The 20,413-nt window shown below is 40.2% G+C and overlaps 1 protein-coding gene across 5 annotated transcripts in view; it reads left to right on the top strand.

Annotated features, from left to right (window-relative positions):
* Window positions 1–380: 380 nt before the first annotated feature.
* The window catches only part of HMCN1 (hemicentin 1), a 467,709-nt gene continuing 447,676 nt past the window's right edge, over window positions 381–20,413 (top strand). For 2 of the 5 annotated variants that reach the window (XM_044387879.3, XM_048224848.2), the window contains exon 1: window positions 383–1,361. In XM_044387879.3, coding sequence (XP_044243814.3) covers window positions 1,094–1,361 — 268 coding nt within the window. In that variant the 5' untranslated portion in view covers window positions 383–1,093. Of the gene's footprint in view, window positions 1,362–20,413 lie in introns of all 5 variants that reach the window. The other 3 variants (XM_044387878.3, XM_026509232.4, XM_044387880.3) reach the window with 3 other exon arrangements.

Below are 20,413 nucleotides of genomic sequence, written 5' to 3'. Positions count from 1 at the left end.
ACCGTACTCCACTGGACCTCCATCCTGTCTTCACATCCAGCTGCCTTCCCTTCTATCATCTTTCCTAACCACAATCAGTGGCTCCCCCGTTCCTCCTGTCTCTCGCATTTCCCTCAACAGCCCCTTTCCTTTTCCTCCCGCGTCTGGACCATCCAGATCTCTCCTCCCTCCCTCCTCAGTCCCTGAGGAGATCAAAGAGTGACAGTGAGGCTGCCGCCGGGAGAGACGTTTCCAGCTCCCCCTCCCGGCTGGGCTGAGTTGTGGGCTGCGAGACCGGAGGCTGGGCTGGGGCGTCTTGGCTTCTGGGGGAACTTAGGAAAGCGGTGTCTGCAGCAGCACTGCATACAGTGGAGAAGTCAAATTCCCTTTGTGCTGGTTAGTGTGGTGTCCCCTCAGTTTGGGACTTGGCCACACATTCTTGAAAGCCATTGTTCACACTGAGGTTCAGTAAGTCAGGAGCAGCGCCGGGGGGAGCGGAGCTGACCCTGGGAGCGCTTCCCTGGTACCGAACTGACCCTACTCGCGTCGGTGGGGAGAGAAGTCGCCCTCCAGGAGGGGGGCTCCAACGCCAAGGAGGCGGAGGGGGGGGCGCGCCGCTGGCCAATCAGGAGGCGCGGCCTCGCCGGGCTTCCCCTCCGCGCTCCCGAGCGAGCGGCGCACAGTGGAAAGTTGGGAGCCTGAGTGGCTGGCCCCGGCGGGAGAGCGGCGGCGGCGGCGGCGAGGGCGGCGGGACTCGGTGCGGCGCCGCAGTGCTCGGAGCGGCCCCCGGGGCATGGGCCGGGCGCGCTGCCCGCTCTCCGCGACACGCCGCGCGCGGCTGGCGGGCACCTAGCCGTCCCGGAGGAAGCTGCGTCCAGACAAAAGCTGCCGCATCTCCGCCCGCTCAGCCCCTGCAGCGCTGCGGGGTTGGTGCCCGTCCCCATCGGATTGTCGCCTCCAAACTTTTCCTAGGTCAGAGAGCTTTCGAGAGCCTAATGAGTTGCTCTGAGAGGAACCCCCCTGCGTGTTGTTGAGGAGGGCTAAGCACGGTGCTAAGGCGCCCAGGGGGAAAAAGGAAGAAAGAAAAAAAGAAAAAAAAAGGAAAGAAAAGACAATGATTTCCTGGGACATTGTCCACACCGTATTCCTGTTTGCTCTTCTTTATTCTTCCCTAGCTCAAGATGCAAGCCCCCAGGCAGAGACCGGGGCTGAGGAAATTCCCGAGGGGGCCTCCACCTTGGCTTTTGTGTTTGATGTGACTGGTTCCATGTATGATGATTTAGTTCAGGTAATCGAAGGGGCTTCCAAAATTTTGGAGACGTCTTTGAAAAGACCTAAGAGACCACTTTTCAACTTTGCTCTGGTGCCTTTCCATGATCCAGGTAAGGGAAATATTTATTCTTTGTGTTTGTTATTTCTTGTGATTACCTATGTCTTATGCTCCGAAATTATTTCAGGGTTAGGAAGTTTCAAAACTTTTTTTTTTTTTTATTTTCTTTTAATGTATAGCTGAAAACCATTGTAACAAAGAGTTGCTCTTTGGCATCTGGCTTTGCTCCCCCATTCCTCCTCGGGTCTTGTAGGTGCTTGGGCAGTGGTCCCCAAACCTGGAAGTGGGGAATTACAGGAAAAGCCGGAACCCAGAGTCCTGAGCAAGGACGTGGAAACTGGAGTTCATTGACTTTTTGGTTTTGGAGCTAAAGAATGCTTAATTATGAAGGCAGATTTGGACCTGGGTATCCAGCAGCGCTGCCCTGAGAGCTCCCATCCCGGTTGAGAGCACACTCAGGATAACTCGCACATGAGAGGGGGAGGAAAAACCTGTTGTGTGAGACCCAGGGAAGCTTGTGAGTAATTACTAGTGGAACCGAAAAGGTGAAAATAAAGGAGAAGCCATTCATTTCTTAACTGAATCTTTTCATCTTCGCCCCAAGCCATCATTAGTTCGGTTCACAGATGGGTAGAAACATTATGTCCATGTCTCATCCAGTAGAAAAGCATGTAATTTGGGTGGCGGTGCTCTTTAAAGGTAGTTGAAGCAAAATAACTGTACTTTTCCCCCTAAAGCCATGGGTTTCAGCTGCTCCGCTGTAATATGATCCTATTTACTTTTTTCAGTTTCTATTTCAAGTGGCACCTTTCAGTGAGGCTCAGAGGAGCCCTCATTGTCATTGCCGAGGGCAGCATTGCAGGGGGAGCCCTGGGCTTGCTGTCTGACAGCCACCTGAGTTTCATTAGCGCAAGTCCCTGCCCAGTTGAAGAAATACAGCAGTGGTTTCTTAAAAGCCCTCCCCCACTGTTCTCCCACATTTTTCCTGCTTTGAAAGTCTCTCTCTTCACTTAGAAGACCTCGACGCCACTTCTTCGCTATGGGAGCCTGATATTGAGAATCTCAAATTCTTTCCTTGTGCATTTTGACAAACGTATGAGTTCACATTATTGCCAGGTCTTAAATGTGGCAAGTTCCAGCTTTGTAAAAAATATAGCATGGGGAGAAATTTAGAGGGAAATGGAACTTTCTGGGATTTTTTTGTTCTTCAAATGATGAAAATAAGAACCTATCCTACTTTTGTGGGACATAGAAGAGTAGGGTAGGTTTTTCTACATTTCTACATTGACTAAGCATGAAATGTTTTGTATTCTTGAATAAAGAATTTAATGGTCCTTTGCTGTTTTTACTGTCTTACTAAGACACCTCATGTGTTATGTTTCGACTTATTAAATGTCAGGATGCCAGTTGTGATCAGTTCAAGCCTTTTGCTGTTTTGGAATCGCTTAAATATGTTTCTTCTATGGGGATATAGCTGTAGTTGGCTAAAAATAAAGTAAAAATTGTTTTCTCTAATTAACGTCACAATTTACTTATGTCCGAGAGACTCTTATGAAATGATGTTGCTGCAAACAACACAAAAATCGCCTCAAGTCATAAATGGAAACTGGATCATCATGATATTTTGATGTGATATGAAAAATTATTGGAATAAATTGTATTGTGGTGTACCGCTTTCCAATTGTTACCAAATGGGAAAGTATGCTGTAGTTGACTTTCCTGTAGTACTTGGCATGCTATAGCTTTTTGAAATAATATGAGAAAATGATTAAATTGGTTCCATAAAATTAATTGCATGTATAATTCAACAAAATTAACTTTATTGTGATTCAAAGTAGAGAGAAGTGGCCAAGTGTTTGTTATCTAAGACTATTTAAAGTATTTTTGAAGATAAAGAGGGAGATAGAAATTAAAACATACTAATAATCTTTAATTTAGTTTGCTAATTCACTTACTGGATTGTGATATTATCTTTGTGTGACATTTGTGTGTTTGTGTGTGTATGGTGTATGTAATCATTTAAGAGTTTTTGATTCTCTTGTTCTTTTGATTGGTGATCAGCCTGGAATGACAGAAAGGGCCCTGAATGGGTATTGGCTGTTTTATTGAGTGACATCAGAAAAGTCAATTTACCTGAGTCCTCAACTATAAAATGAGAGAATTGGATTTGAGCAATTATAAGTTCTCTTCTGACTATGACATTTTATGGCTGTCTGCTTTACTTGTGCTTGTTTTTCATAGCTCCTAACCCATATCCTGACAGTTGGGTGCTATAACAAACATGGAGAGAAATGATGTGTGGACTTTAATACAATAATTATAATCTTGACAACCTACAGCTTTTCAAAGCTGGATAAGATCCGAGATATGCTCCTAGGCATTTGACAACAATCTTTAGGCCTTTGCACATGATTGCTTTGGCCTTCTGCATTATAGTTTGGCTCAAGGTGTGTGTTTGTGGGTGCAGGTAAAAATTAAAATACATAGAAAACACGGGCCAGGCATACATGAGGCAGAAGTGTAACAGGTTAACAAGGAGGTGATAAAATCATTCAGAATATGCCCATATAAGGAGGGCGCCTGGGTGGCACAGCGGTTAAGCAGCTGCCTTCAGCTCAGGGCGTGATCCTGGCGTTCTGGGATCGAGCCCCACATCAGGCTCCTCTGCTATGAGCCTGCTTCTCCCTCTCCCACTCCCCCTGCTTGTGTTCCCTCTCTCGCTAGCTGTCTCTATCTCTGTCAAATAAATAAAATCTTAAAAAAAAAAAAAAAGAATATGCCCATATAAGGAAGCCAGTGTGGAGGACCAAAAACACACCCAAGGTAGGAGGAAGTACCAGAGAGGACGAGGATCATGAAAAGTCATGCCAACCTTTTGATGCTGACTGGCCAAGATGGGTTTTTCACTTCCGTAATTACATTTAATATATTATTTTTTAGCAGCTTCATTGAGATATAATTCCCTTATTACATAATCATTCATTTAAAATGTATAATTCAGTGGGTTTTAGTTTATTCATAGGTACATGCAACCATCACCACAGTCTGGAACATCTTCGTCACCTCAGAGAGAAACCCTGTGCCTTTTACTTACCAGTCCCTTAGCTCGTCATCCTCCCAGCACTAAGCAAACACTAATTTACTTTCTGTTGCAGATTTTTCTGTTCTGGCCTTTCATCTGAATGCAGTCATATAATATGTAGTCCTTTTTGACTGTCTTCTTTCACTTTAGCATGATGTTTTCAAGTTTCATTCATGTTATAGCATGTGTCAGTGCTTTATTCCTTTTAGTGGCTAGATATTATTCCATCGTGTGGATATACCACATTTTATTTATCTGTTAATCCATAATGGCTATTTAGGGTTTTGGCTATTATGAATAATGCTTCTATCAACACTTATGTACTAGATTCTTTGTGGATATATGTGATGTTGTAATTTATTAATATATATTTGTTCTTCATTCACATTTCTTGCATAGAGCTCCTAAAACCCTTGTCATAGCCTAAGCGATGAGAGCCATAAAATTGCCTTTTATTATGTTAGTGGAGTGACTTTTGGATCCCACCTAAGGATGGAGGCTGGTTGCCAGGAGATTCAACCATGTGATTACAGGGTTGGAATTCTCAGTCCCACCCCAGACTTCTGGGGAGGGGAGAGGGGTTGGCGGTCAAATCACTTGCCAGGGGCCAGTGATTTAATTAGTCTTGACTATGTAATGAAGCCTCCATAAAAACCCAATAGGACAGGATTTGTATAGCTTCGGGGCAGTTCACATGTGGAGATCTGGGGAGAATGGCACTCTCAGAGAAGACATGGAAGCTTCATACCCCTTTCTGCATACCTTTCCTCATGCATCTCTTTCATCTGGCTGTTTCTGAGTTATATATCCTTTTATAAAAAAACTGATAATCTAGTGAGTCTTTGGGTTTCCTGAGTTTTTTGAGGCACTCTAGGAAATTCATCAAATTAAGAAGGGGGTCATGGGAGCCTCTGATTTATAGCCAGTTGGTTGGAGGTACAGGTAACAACCTGAACTTGCAGCTGGCCTCTGAAGTGGATGGGGTTGGGGGTAGGCAGTCTTGTAGAACTGAACCCTTACCCTGTGGAATCTGGTGGCGTCTGAGAATAGCTTATTGTGATGTGAGGAACCCCCCCCCCCACATCCCCACATTGAAATTGGGGGCTCACAACACAAAAGAACGTATGTTTTCATTTCTCTTGGGTACGTATCTAGGGGTGAAGTTGCTGGGTCATAGTAACTCTATGTTGAATTGTTTGAGGAACTGCCCGACCATTTTCCAAAGCATTTATACCATGTTCCATTCCCACCAGCAGTGTGTGAGGGTTCTGATTCCCACACATCCTCATCACCACTACTTTATTATTGAACTTGTTGATTCTTACATAAAAATTTTTGCTGTGCTTTTTACAACACTCAAAATGTATTGCTGTCTTTCTCAGCACACAGCTTTGAGGAGGGCTGATGGTCTTCCTCTTACGACAGCTCCTTTTATCATCAGTCTTCCAATTCTCCTCTCTGTAAAAGAGGTGCTAGAGACAGAGGAAAGAGAAAGGGGCAGTGTGTATAAATGAGTCACTTCATATAAAAAAATTTCTCTTCTTCTCTTTCATTATGTCTCTGGTTTTTCCCCAGGATATCTTTTATCTGTCTACATTCATTCACTCATTCACTCACCTATTATGTTTCAGGCATTGCTTCAGACATTGGGCATACGATTGTCTGAATAAAACAGACAAACGCTTCTGCACTCGCAGAGCTTATGTTCTACTGGGAGAGGCCACCGGCAATAAGGAAAATAATTAAAATATATATGATGTGTTTGTTGGTGGTAATTGGCCTGGAGAAAATAAAAAGCAGAAAAAGAGCATGAGGAGTTTGAAGTGAGTTGCGTGTGTTGGTACTTAAAATGTGGTGGTCAGGGAAGTTCCCAATTGAAAAGGTCACATTTGAACAAAGACTTGAAGGAGACAAGGGAGGGAGGGAGCAATGAGGATATCTGAGGAAAGACTTTTGCAGGCAGAGGAACAATAAATGAAATGTTCCGAATATGGCAAGAGCATCCTGCCATGTTCAAAGAACAGTGAAAAGACCATTGTATCCAGTGCAACAGTGGGGGATAGGGAGAAGTTAGGAGGTGAGATCAGAAAGTTGGTGGGGCACACCATGAAAGGGCTCATAGGCCACTGTGACTTTGGCTTTTCTGTGAGATGCAGAGCCATTTTAGGGTTTTGAACAGAGTAGTGACATGATCTGAATTATGCATCCACATAATCATTCTATTGTTTGAAAACACTCTAGAGTAGAGCAAGGGTAGAAACAGGGTGGCTAGGAGACTATTGTATCATTCAGGCACAAGAGGATGGTATGTCGTGGGTGAAGTTGGTAGCTGTGGAAGTTTGGAGAGAGAATTGTATTCTGTGTATATTTTGAAGATTAAACCAAAAGGATTTAATGATGTGTGAGGAAAAAGACAGAAGATAAGGCAGGTGCTCAGGATTCCTGTTGAGTGAATGGAAGCATAGCATAGCCGTTTACTGAGATGGAGAAGAATGGGCAAGAAGCAGGTTTGAGAAAATGATTGGAAGGATGAGGCTTTAATTTTTGGTGTGGTTAAGTTTGAGATGTTTTTTTGGTGCCTAAATGGAGATATTAAGAAGGCAGCTGGATATATGAAATTAAGGTTCAGGGGAAGAGGTCTGGGTCAGAGATACAAATTTGGGATCCAAAGGTGTACGTATAGATGATATTTAGGGCCGTGAGTTTAGATGAGCCACCAAGGGACTGATTACTTGAAAAACAGTAAAGGTCTAAGGAGCCAGCCCTGGGACAGCAATTGTGAGCAGTCAGAGAGATGAGAATAAACCAGCAAAGTAGCCTGAGAAATTGAAGTCAGAGATGGAGAAGAAGAGTACATTATCCTAAAAGCCAAGAGAGGAAAGTATTTTGAGGAAGAAGCACTAATTGGTTAATTAAGAGGAGGACTGAGAATTGGCTAGTCAGTTGAGCAATATGGAAGTCATTGGTGACTCAGGAACCATAGTGAAGTGTAGTGATGGGAGTGAAAGCCTGTTTGGAGAGAATTCAGAAGAGAATGGGAGAAAAATAATTGGAACTCTTTGGAATTATATTGTTGTTTCCAACTACTGGAATGGTTGCTTTGTTCGTGAAGCAAAAATTGAAAGTAGTTTTGATAAATGATTCAACCAGTATTTTACAAAGTGCAAATTCAACGTATTGGAAAGAACATCCAATTTGAAACAGAAGATTTGTGTTCTTTTCCTTATTCTGTCATTTGAGCAAATCATTCAACCTCGCTAGACTTCTGCTTCTCTATCTGTAAAATTTGTGCCTTGGTAGGTTATTAATAAGTTTGTGATTTTAATAACTGTAATATGGTGAAAGATAAGTGACTGCAAAGGGGTTCAAAGTAGCAAGGGCTTGATTCATTGGGAGAAATATCAGCTTACTTTCTCTGCACGTGAAGAGTTTCATTGTAATAAAACCTGTGAGCCCGGAGTGACTTTGTATGTTTCTTTCTGCAGGACCTTCAAGGTGTTAGGAAAACATTCTAGGGTTTTTGTGAGAAGATGCTCTTAGAATTTAATTCTGAGCAATAGCAAAATCACTGGAAGCCATAACGAATAGAAAGATTTTTATAAAGAAAATATTGCACATTTAAACTTTGAAAACCTATACAAATTTATATGAACTAAACTTCCAATTGAAATGTTTTGAGTTCCAATAGGTATAGGAAAAAGAGCCACAAAGCCGTTAGTCTCCTTTTGCTTCTAGCATATTCTACAAGAAGAAAGATTTTCATGAGGAAAAGGATTGGTCTCTAAAGTCCAGGAGAAATCCAACCAAAGGCAATGAACTAACATTTAAGAATGAGAGATTTTGGTTGGACAATGATAGCTTTGTTCCCTAGGATGATAGAATATTTTAACCTGAGAGAGTAGTAGATACTATGTCACTGGATGTTTTCTGAGGATCTGTAGAGGTGTTTTTCTATGTACAGTGAAAACTTTCTCCCAACATATAAGGACCAAATTTTGATAAATCAAATATGTTAAATGTGTTAGGGATGTTTCTATTTAACCAAATCTTATCTGACTCCCATAGAACAGTGTTTTTTTTTTGTTTTTTGTTTTTGTTGCTGTTAAGTTGAGGAACAGCCTTCTAATTGATTGTTGGTAAATCAGAATTTGGTTTTGCTTATGGTTTGTCTCTGGTCAAACAAACAATAACCATTCTCAGTGGTCTTTATAATTCTGCTTACCCACCTTTCTTTCTGACTAGACATTAACCTCCTTGGGCAGGGACTGCCCCATTTATCTCACAGACCTGGAACACAGTAGAAACACAAAGAAATGTTTCATGAATGAATAAATGAATGAATGCTGGAAACAAGAACCAGTGAGTTCTCTGGGTATTTTAATCTTGCCTTTCATTTCTGCGACTTTACTTTTTATTTTTTAAAGATTTTATTTATTTAACAGTATGGAGATTTCCTCAAAAAGTTAAAAATAGAGCTACCCTATGACCCAGCAATTGCGCTACTAGGTATTTATCCAAAGGAAATAAACAGTGATTCAAAGGGAAATATGTACCCCAATGTTTATAGCAACAATGTCCATGATTGCCAAAATACAGGAAGAGCCCAGATGTCCATTGACAGATGAATGGATAAAGAAGATAAGAAGGTGTGGTGTATGTTTATATATACACTTATATACATACATATATATGTGTGTGTGTGTGTGTGTATAAAAAAATATATATGTAATGGAATATTACCCAGCCATCAAAAAGAATGAAATCTTGCCATTTACAATGATGTGGATGGAACTAGAGGGTATTATGCTAAGCGAAATAAGTCAGCCAGAGAATGATAAATACCGTATGATTTCACTCATATGTGGAATTTAAGAAATGAAACAAATGAACATAGGGGAAGGGAAGGAAAAATAAAAGATGAAATCAGAGAGGGCAACAAACTGTGAGACTCTTAACTATGGGAAACAAATTGAGGGCTGCTGGAGGGGAGGTGGGTAGGGGGATGGGGTAACTGGGTGATGGGCTTTAAGATAGGCACTTGATGTAATGAGCACTGGGTGTTATATGCAACTGATGAATCACTAAATTCTACCTCTGAAAATGATAAAACAGTATATGTTTTTAAAGTGATTTTAAATTAAAGATTTTATTTATTTCACAGAGAGCACGAGCAAGCACATGAGCAGGGGTTGGGGCAGAGAGAGAGGGAGAAGCAGACTCCCTGCGGAGTAGGGAGCCTGATGTGGGGCTCGATCCTAGGACCCCAGGATCATGACTTGAGCCGAAGGTAGGCGCTTAACCAACTGAGCCACCCAGGTACCCCATGTGACTTTTCTTTTTAAATCATAACAATCAGAAGAACAAAACTAAACAACATAATGATTTACTAATTTGGCCTTTTTGGTGATGCATATGTCCCATCTAAGATTGAATATGATTTGGAGGTAGCATTGTGACAGGTCATGCCTGAGTCTTTGGGTAGTCATTGAATGTTTGTATAGCAGGTGAATTTAGGGGAGGTTGGATTTCTATGCAGTCTGGAATGTCTCAACTGAACTACCTTCCATTTTTTACTAAAGTGGTTGAAAGAGTGTCACAACAAATAAATTAATTTCTAAGGAGCACTATAAACCAAAGGTCCACATTATAGTAGTTCTCACAAGTCTACAGGGATTCTCAACGTTGGTTTTATTTTTTCTGATAAATTTCCATGAGGATTCCCATCTCTATGGAGAATAGGAAAGATTTAAAACTGGACTTATGTGAAATGTAAGGTGTAATGATATCAACTTTCCTTACTTTTGTGATATTATGGTTAAATAAGACAGTATATGTGCAGATCCTTTAAAAGTGGTATCAGTGGTGGTGCTCTTGCTGAATGACTCACATTGGTCAATAAAGAATGAATGGCTGCTGCAGAGGAGCCAGTTATTAAGAAAAATAGTAGAATATTTATACAATAAGACTACAACATTAAATGGAAAAATATCCCCTTGATTATGTGGCTATTAACCTCTGGGCAAAGGACAATTCAAACAAGTTCAAATGTAGTACCATTCTAATAACGTTCACTGCTTGAGAAGCATGTATTCTTTGCTGCACTGGTCCCTTGAGCCATTGACCACTGCTTTATAATTGGGAAACTGGCAAGAGAATTTAAAAATCCACAGATAAATCATCGTATTCATTGATTCATTCATTTATTCACTTAGTCATCAGTCAATAATAGGCTTCTTACTATTTGTCAAGGACTGTGATAGGTACTTTTGATTAAAAAATAACGAGGCATAACTTAGACGAAGTTAACAGTCTCTGGGGAGAAGACCAAGAGAAATAGCAATATTATATACCATGATACATTTTATAGTGGAAAGAAGCACAGGGAGCTATGTGAGCCCAGAGCAATGCCCCTGATTCAAAATTCAGAAGGTGATGATCCCCAAAGTGTTTCTGGAAGTATAGCCTGGGCTGAAACCTGAACAAATTGCATAAGTTAAAGTAGTTTAATCAAAATATTAAGGAGTTTGGATTTCATCCTGAAAGCTATCAGGAGCTTGGAAGGATTATAAGTGAGGAGTGACATAATTGGGTTTTCATTTTAGATCTCTATCTCTTGGATGGATTGGAACAAGGTGTCCTGACAGTTGAGAGCTGAAAGCTGAGGTAATCACAGTAATTCAGTGGGGAAATATTGAGGTGACTTGGATATAGGAAGATTATAAATTTCTGAGCTATTAGCAAAGTCCAATGGATTGGACTTGGCCCTTAGAACTAGGGAAAAAGGGAAATATGAATTCCTGCTCAGGTTAAAATATGAAATTGACATACAATTGAAGAGAATATATATGTAAAGTTGGGGTGCCTGGGTGGCTTAGTTGGTTAAGCGTCTACCTTCGGCTCAGGTCATGATCCCGGGTCCTGGGATCGAGCCCCGCATCTGGCTCCCTGCTCTGCAGAGAGCCTGCTTCTCCCTCTTCCTCTGCCTGCCACTACCCCTGCTTGTGCTGTCTCTCTCTCTCTGTCAAATAAATAAATAAAATCTTTAAAAAAAAAAGAAAATATATGTATAGTTTGTTTTAAGAGATACCATTACTCTTCAGGCCGGTAGTCTTGATAATAAGCTCCTTATACATTAACTTGCCTAAAATAAAGTATCAACCAAAAGTATGGGGGGGTCAACAATGAAAATGAGAGTCACAAAAATAGCTAAGGCATTGTACAACCAAGTTCTTTATTTTAACTGAGGTATACTTGACATATATTAACTTCCGGTATACAACTTAATGATTTGTTATTTGTATATATTGTGAAATGATCACCACAGTAAGTCTAGTTAACATCTGTCACCATACATAGCTATAAAAATTCGTTTTCTTGTGATGAGAACTTTTAAGATTTACTTCTCAGCAACTTTTAAATATGCAATACTGTGTTGACTATATTCACCATGCTGTACACTATATTCTCATGACTTACTTATTTTATTACTGGAAGTTTGTACTTTTTTTTTAATAATAGTTTTTTATTATGTTAGTCGCCATACAGTATATACTTAGTTTTTGATGTAGTGTTCCATGATTCATTATTTGCGTATAACACCCAGTGCACCATGCAATACGTGCCCTCCTTAATACTTTTTGATCCCTTCACCCATTTGACACCCTCCCCAGTCCCCATTTGGCAACCACCAATTTGTTTTCTGTATCTATGAGCTTGGTTTTGTTTTTAGATTCCACATATAGGTGAGATCTGTAACAGTATTTGTCTTTCTATGTCTGACCGATTTCACTTAGCATTATACCCTCTAGGTCCATCCATGTTGTTGCAACTGGCAAAATTTCCTTCTTTCTTATGGCTGAATAATATTTCATTGTATATATACCACATTTTCTTTATCTACTCATCCATTGATGGATATTTAGGTTGTTTACATATCTTGATTATTACAAATAATGCTGCAATGAACATGGGGGGTCCATATATCTTTTTGAGGTAGTGTTTTTGTTTTCTTCAGGTAGATACCTTAGTGGTATTGCCAAATATTATGGTTGCTCTATTTTTAATTTTTTGAGGAACCTCCGTACTGTTTTCGATAGGGGCTGCACCAGTTTATATTCCCATCAACAGTGTGCAAGGGTTCCCTTTTCTTCACATCTTTGCCAACGCTTGTTATTTCTTGTCCTTTTGGTAATAGCCGTTCTAACAGGTGTGAGATGATATGTCACTGTGGTTTTGGTTTGCCTTTTCCTGATGACTAGTGATGTTGAGCATATTTTCATGTACCTGTTGGTCGTATGTCTTCTTTGGAAAGATGTCTATTCAGATCCTCTGCCCAGCTTTTAATTGGATTGTTTGGTGTTTTTGCCAAGTTCTATCTAGGGTTCAGGATGTTAGTTCTTTCTACCCTTAAATAACCAGTCCACCCATCAGTAATATTCTAACTGTGGCAATAGACTGTTTATCGTTATAAATATGTAATGATGTCATTACATATTTGGATCATACTATTAACTCTCCTTGTTTTGATTACATGCTCCCTGAACAGCCTCCTGATAATTTAACCGAATGCACTTTCTTTATGGGGAGAGAATGCTCTGGTCAGACTTGCACATACATCAGATTTACTAGACAGTTATATTCTTCGTTGATAACTCATATTTTGGCATACCAGTTTTATGCATTAGTCTCTATTGTTTAAAATATTCTGACAGTGTCAAGTTCAAGTTTTTGAGTTTGTAAGTCTGAGAGCCAGAACTTGGTTGGTGGTGAATTTAACAAAGTAAATGTCTCCCTGTGTGGGTCTGTTTGGGTGGCCTGTCTCCAGGTATCATTCCTCAAGCATCTCCAACTGTCAGTGTTAGTATGAATAGTGCCAAGTAGCTGTTCTGTCCACTTGAAACTTATAGAGATGACAGCTGAAGCCACTGGAATACATGAGATCATCCAAGGAGAGTATGTACACTGAGAAAAGAAAGAAGACAGGGTAGAACTATGGGGAACACAAACACTTAAAAGACAGAAGAAGGGAAGTTCATAAAGGATTCTGGAAAAGAGAGTCCAGGAAAATAGGAAGAGAAACTTGAGTGAAATTGAGTGCAATCTAGGAGGTAATTAGATCTAAGCAGGAGAAGTTGTTAATTCTGTCCATTTATAAGGTTACAGAAAATAAAGGCTAACCTCACAGGCTGAAGTGGACAGTTCATTGGGGTTGTGGAGCCATGAGGCTGAAATGGGTAAGAAAATGGTGCTAGCAAATGCAGTCTCTTGACTCATGAAACATATCATTTTGGTTAAAAGCATGGGCTGTGGAGTCTGATGCTTGGGTTGGAAGCCTGGCTCCATCAATTACTTATGATTTTAACTTCTTTGTGCTTCAGTTTCAGTAACTAGGAATTGTGTGAATGTGAGGATTGAAATAATAGATGTCCAAAACTTAGCACAACCCTTTGCACCCAGTTAATTCTCAAAAAACATTACTTATTGGGGACTTAGTTTTGAGAAAACATTTTTTTTAAGAGGGGACAGAGGAGAGAATTAAGTACTGCTGGAAAAGAGTCAATAGAGTAGAAGAGATGGAAAAATGCCAGAGAGAACAGGTAATTTATGAAACCAGGACTTTGAGGAAGCAAGAGGAGACGGGATTCCAAGTAGAGGGATTGGTTGTTGGTAGGAGAAGACCTTCAGTTCATTAGTGTGATAGAAGAGAGACAGATCACAGATAGCATGGTCATAGATGAGCTGGTAGGTGGGGATGCAGGATCTTAGGTCACTTCTTGTCTGAGGGACTCTTTTTACTCAAACAGAACCGTCATTTGACGAGAGGAGGGAAGTGGCAGAGGACAGACAAGGGATTTTAGAAGAGTAATGGAATTTTGGAGGTCAAAGGTAACTATAGGGACAGATAGATTGTTTCTCAAGATGAGTTGTGGTTCAGAAGATGAATTTATAATGCTTGAACTTTGCCTAGCTATGTGATTTCTTTAGCCGCTCTCAGCAGCTTGGGCATAACTGCTGAGGTTGACCATTGGTTTGATCCAGGACTGGGATTTTGTTGAGCAGCTGTGACTAAAGAAATAGGATATGGTTGAGAAGGATATTGATAAGAGAAAGACTGAAGTGGCAGATCATAGAGTCAGATCTGGATGTAACGGACTGACAAAAGTTGAGATGATGCATGTGAAGGACAAAATGACAAGGACGCTGAGGTCATTGGTAAGAATAGCCAGAGTGATTGATCATAGAATTTAGCTTGCATAGCAAAGGAAGTTTAACTAGAATGAAGATCGTGGGATTGAGATCAAGGAACCTGAGTCTCCAGGGTTGAACGTGGTTGTTAAAGTAACTCAGATAATAAGAGAACTTAAAATGGTGAGGAAGATAGTAAGTCAGGCATCAAATTTATATTTAATAAGAATTATTGAGAAGTCTCCAGGTAACAGTTAACAGTGATGAAGAGGGTTAGAGGGTGTGATAGGTGGCACGCACCTCAAAATGGCAGGCGTTTTCTCTGAAAGTAGAGAAATAATGGACTGGGAATGGATCAGCAGCCACCTCCTGTCCCTGGTGTATCTGAGGTGTTGGGAATGAGCAGACCCCGCCAAAGAGGACTGTCGGGGTGGTGGTGCCATCCAAGGACAACCCTGTTTCAGCTAAAGTGGGAGGTAGATGGAGAGCTCTGTGGGAAGATGGGTTGGAAGGTCATGGGATTTGTGAGGGCATAGGATGGTGAATGAATGGCTCAAGAGAGAAAACAGAGTAAGTGAGAAGAGGAATGGTTTGCATTTGGGGCAGCCACCACAGACAATTGTGACATAAAGCAGGGTGGATATGCTGGTTGCAAAGTCTAGCCAAGGCTTGTATATAAATTTAAGAAACCAGGTCAGGCCCTGGGAGAGTCGGAGCCTAAGGAAGTTAGCTGTTGGCAACTCTGAGGGCAGTGTGGCTGGTAGGGACTCCTGATGAAACATCTCATCTCACACATCTTATTGACACAGGCATAGTAGCGTAATTTTTATTTCTAATAAGAACAGCCACCATTTTATTTTTTTGAGTCATGACTATGGACCAGACACCGAACTAGATACATTCCATGCTTTATCTCGTTTAAGGCTCACAAAAACTCTTGAGAGGTGGATGTTATCTTTATTTTACATATGAGACAACTGAGGCTTATGTGATATGAATTCTCACAAAATGTACAAAATCTCCTGAAAAAGAATAGTTTTCTCTAAGTTATTTTTTTGCCACCTTCTTTTGAGAAATGTGTGAGATTGAGGGAATGTGCCCAAGAAGGCATGGTGAAGGGACCACCGTGTTCGTTTGCTAAGGCTGCGGTAACGAAACCCCACAAGTCGGGTGGCTTAAACAACAGAAATTTATTGTCTTCAGTTCTGGAGGCTGGAAGTCTGAAATCAAGGTGTTGGCAGGGTTGTTTCCTTCTGAGGGCTATGAGAGAGAAATCTGTTCCATGCCTCCCTCCTAGCTCTGGTGCTTTCCTGGAGGTCTTTGGTGTTCCTTGGCTTGTAGATGCACTGATCTTTGCTTTCATGTTCACAGGGTGACCTCCCTGTGTGAAATTTCCCTTTTTTATAAGGACATCAGTCATATTGGATTACTGGCCCACCTTACTCCTGTATGATCTAATCTTAACTAACTATATCTTTTATAACCTTATTTCTAAATAAGATCACTCTGAGGTGCTAGGGGATAGGACTTTAACATGAATTTTGCTGGGACACAATTCAACCCATACTGGGACCATTCAGTAATTAACATTAAGAAAACGAAAGTCTTTAACTCTTATGAGTCAGTTTGTTCTAGAAATTTCTGATAACAATGTTTGTATCAGGGAGTATCATGGACTCTAAGCTCTGATCTCTTTTTGGATAGGAATGAGTTTCTCATTGGGAATTATGGAGAGGGGCATTAATATGTTAGGGTACTATTTAAGTCCTTAAATAATTTGAATTTTTTAAAAAATCTGTGCATTTTACTCTTAAATCATGTAATACTAGAGATCATTTACTCTTAAAACATTTAATTAGGTTTTATTGATTTTCTTTTTGGAGATGTTGAGACATTTACTTTAATTCTGAAATGGGGAAAATTATATAGGAGCTAGGAATTCTGAGGATTGTGTGTGGGTTCCAAAGTATTTTAAGTTTGTATACCTCTAGGTTTCTTTTCTTGGAAACTTCAAACGCACTAATTGGAGCAATTTTTCCACAGCACCAGATCTCTAAGAGCTTACCTTTAAGCACTGTTTTATAGCAGGTGGGAGGAGTTCCTTGAAGTTCTCTGGCTGGAAGGAACTCTGATTACCACTGAAAATGCCTCAGGGCAGTGGTAGCTGTTCTTGCCAAGATCTGACCCGGGAAGGCTGGTTAAATGAGACTTATGGGTGATGGAAAGAAATAAATTTATGAGATGGCTCTTGTTCTTTAGTTTTTTTTTATTTTAAACCAGGTAGAAGGTCGAGACAATATATTATTTCATGAAGCAGTAGAGAACAAAATTCTAAAAAGATATTGTAGCATCTGGAATATCAATTTTTAAGATTCAAAGTGAAATCTGTTCTGTTTTTTGTTGAGTTCATTATTTTTACTTCAAAGCCCTTTGCCAGAGCACACAGAAAACCTCATTTCTATTGTTTCATATTCCCCAGAGGGTCTTCTCTGCTCCTCTTAGGTGAACTTGTTCACCACCCTCTGATCAGGTGATCACACTTTTGCCTCAAGTGTTCTCCTAGGCCACACCCTTTGTTGGAATGTTTCCCTGTGTGCCAAGACATTTTCGTTTCTCTAATTAAAAGATTCTTCCAAAATTTTACCTTTTCCAAGGAATTTTCCTGGATTATTGGAAAAGTGTCACTCAATATTGAGATTCCCCTTTTATATTTGTTGTATGTTTTATGGACTTAATTTATGCCTTTGATAACTTCACTGCTATTTTTTTCTCCTTCTATATTATAAAGGAAATTAACAATTGACTTGATTTATCTTGACAAAGTAAAATCTGGTAAAGTTAGACAGAATTGTATAGATTTTGAGTGAATGGATTCTCAAATCAAATAGACCAGTGTTTGATTATTAGTTAAGTTACTAAATTCTCAAAGCCTTAGTCTCCTTACCATTAAAGTGAGAGTAACGGTCCTAATGGTCATACTTCCTTGTCGAGTTGTGAGAATTAGAGGGGAAAATGCACTGAAACATTTGGCTGAGGATTTTTCAAAGGAAGTAACACTTGACATACAGTCGAAACACCTGGGTCCTGGCTCTCTAACTGGACAGGTCCTTTGACCTCTTAGAACGTCGTTTCCTTCTTTTTAAAATAAGGATATAATCACTAGCGTGCTGTTAAATCGTAAACCACTGCCTCTGGAGTTGGGGTGGGGAGGGGTCCTTATTTGTAGCATTTGACAATTTCCATGGTGTAGATATTCTGTCAGTGCCAATTTCAAACTACCACATGGTGTCACTGGATGTGGAGCTGCGAATAGATGTGCATGATTGTCTCACCCACTCTAACACAAAGGGGGAATATTTATGTTTAAATGAGATGGTATTTGTGAAAGGACTTAGTGTAATAGGTATTCACCAAATGTTAGCTTAATTTTCCTTGGAAAAGTCCTTTAGATGGGTAGAATTATTGAATGTAGAATTAATTCTATGACAAGAAGCAGACTGAGCACTTTCTTCTCCAGGACAATTTGAGAAATTTCAGCAGTAAATACCCAGAGATGCCAGGCAGACAACACTAACGCAGAATTCGCCCAGGAGGAACCGACTGCCTTCTTCGGTGTTCACTGGGCCATCTCAGGGCTATCTCACATTTACTAGCACCCCCTTCCCACACCACATGCATCTTTTCCTATGTTCCCCAACTCAGCAAGGGTGCTACCATTTTCTCACAGCTGTTTCAGACAACACCCTTGGAGTCATCCTGGACTCATCTCTTTTATACTCCACATCCAGTCATTCTGCAAATTTTTTTGGCTCTGTCTTCAAGTCTTTGTTTCACCACTACTTACCACCTCTACCTCGAGTTGCCGGGAATGGCCAGCAATCCCTGTACCAACGGATGAAAGATCACTCCAAACTTTGCTGTGAAAGAGAGGAGAAGGCAAGGGGGGTCAGTGCTCAAAGACAAAGACCCTTTGCTCTTCTTTGCTCTCGCCTTTATTGATCCTTCAGAATCATGATAAATCTATATCACTCTTTCTCAAGCATGACAAAGGGTCTTACTGGAACTAGGAGGATCTGTTTATGGGTACAATAGGATATGCTAATCTGTGTGTTCTACTAGCTGCTAAACATAGCCTAGGGGACAATGCATACAGGGCAGCTGTTTGGGCTAAGAAAGCTTTGGGGAAGGCAATTCCTCATGGCATTCCTAAGGCAGAGTGGTCTCACCGGACTCAGCATTCCAAAAGCCTACCCCTTCTTCGAAATCTTCCCCGCCCCCAGCGGCCTCCGGGTTACATTTTAGCAAGCCAGGTGTTACGCATGATTTCATGCTGTACATTAAACCCAACACTGAGTCACTTTAACTGGTGTCCCTGTTACTGTCTCCAGACTGTCAGAGGAGCTTTTAAAATGAAAGGCCCCTCACATTATTCCCCACTCCCCTTTCTGACCTCCTTATTCACTTCATTTTTAGCATATTGGCATCTTTATTAATTCTTACAAGCCAGGCACACACCCTCTCCAGAACCATTGCTCTTGCTGTTCCTTCTTTCCCCAGAATCTTGGTTGGCTAATATCATGACTTCATCAAGCTCTTGGCTCAAGCTTAACCCCTCGGAAAGGCCTTCCCTGACCACCAGTCTAACATAGCTCCCCATGTGACTCTGCCCTGTCAAAGTGCTTTATTTTTCTTTTTATAGACTTAGCCCAGGTTGACATTAGAGACGACATGAATCCATTTATTTGAGGTCTAGCTCCTCCACTCAGTATAAACTCTATGAGGCCAGAGACTTAATTTTCGTGACTGAATTCCCCAGAGCCTCACTGACATATGGAAGGCACTCAATACATAGTTACTCAATGAAAGGATGAATTTTTGTAAGTGTTCCACGTGTACTTGAAAAGAGATTCTTTAATTGTTGAGTGCCACCTTCTATGTATGTCCGTAAGATCAAGCTTAATTATGCTATTCACAAATCCTATCTCTTTATAGTTATTGCCTAATTGATCTATCAGTTTTTGAATAAATTATATTAAAAATTTCCACTGTGATTGTGGTTTTGTTAATTCCCCTTGTAACTCCAGTCAGTTTTTGTTTTTAAGGACACGTCGTTAGGTGTATATTGGCTCAGGATTGTTCTCTGTTCTTAGTGAATTGTCCATTTTAACATTGAACATATAGTCATCTTTATCTCTAATGCTTTTGCCTGTAAATACATTTTGCTTGGTATTAATAATGCTGTTCCATATTTGGTTGGTATTTTTGATATATATCTTTTATCCTTCTCTTATTTTCAAACCATTTTTAATAGTCAGGTTTAATCCTGTACTTTTATTGTGATTATTTATATATTTGGACTTATTTTTGTTATTTTGTGTTTTCTATTTACTGTGATTTTTGTTATAGATTATAATATAGATTCTATTATTATTTTTGTATAGATTACATTACATTCTTGTTTTTAAATCCCAATGAGTCGTTTTTGTTTATATAGTCAGTGTTTGTATAGATTTGACTTGTTTACTAATTTCTTTACTCCTTTTTACTTCTAGCTTCCCACTCCATTTTGGATTCTTCCATTTTTTCCCCCATTCTTTCTTACTTTCTTTACATTCCTTAGTATTTTTTTCAGGAATTGTATATACGTAGGTGTTGGTTTACAACCTTGGGAGTTTCCCGGGTAAAATTCTGAACTAGCCCCCCATACACAATAAGCAAGGAAAGACCAAAGAAAGAGGCAGGCCATTCCAGATTGGTAGGTGGCAGGTTCAATAAGCCAAGGGAACTTAAGATGCTTGTCTTGGGCAGTGCCATGATGAGTAGTTCTGTACATCTGG

The sequence above is a fragment of the Ursus arctos genome, unplaced genomic scaffold (genome assembly GCF_023065955.2).
Source record: "Ursus arctos isolate Adak ecotype North America unplaced genomic scaffold, UrsArc2.0 scaffold_2, whole genome shotgun sequence".
NCBI lineage: Eukaryota > Metazoa > Chordata > Mammalia > Carnivora > Ursidae > Ursus > Ursus arctos.
Note: the sequence above shows the minus strand (reverse complement) of the source record. Positions and strands in the feature narration are given on the sequence as shown.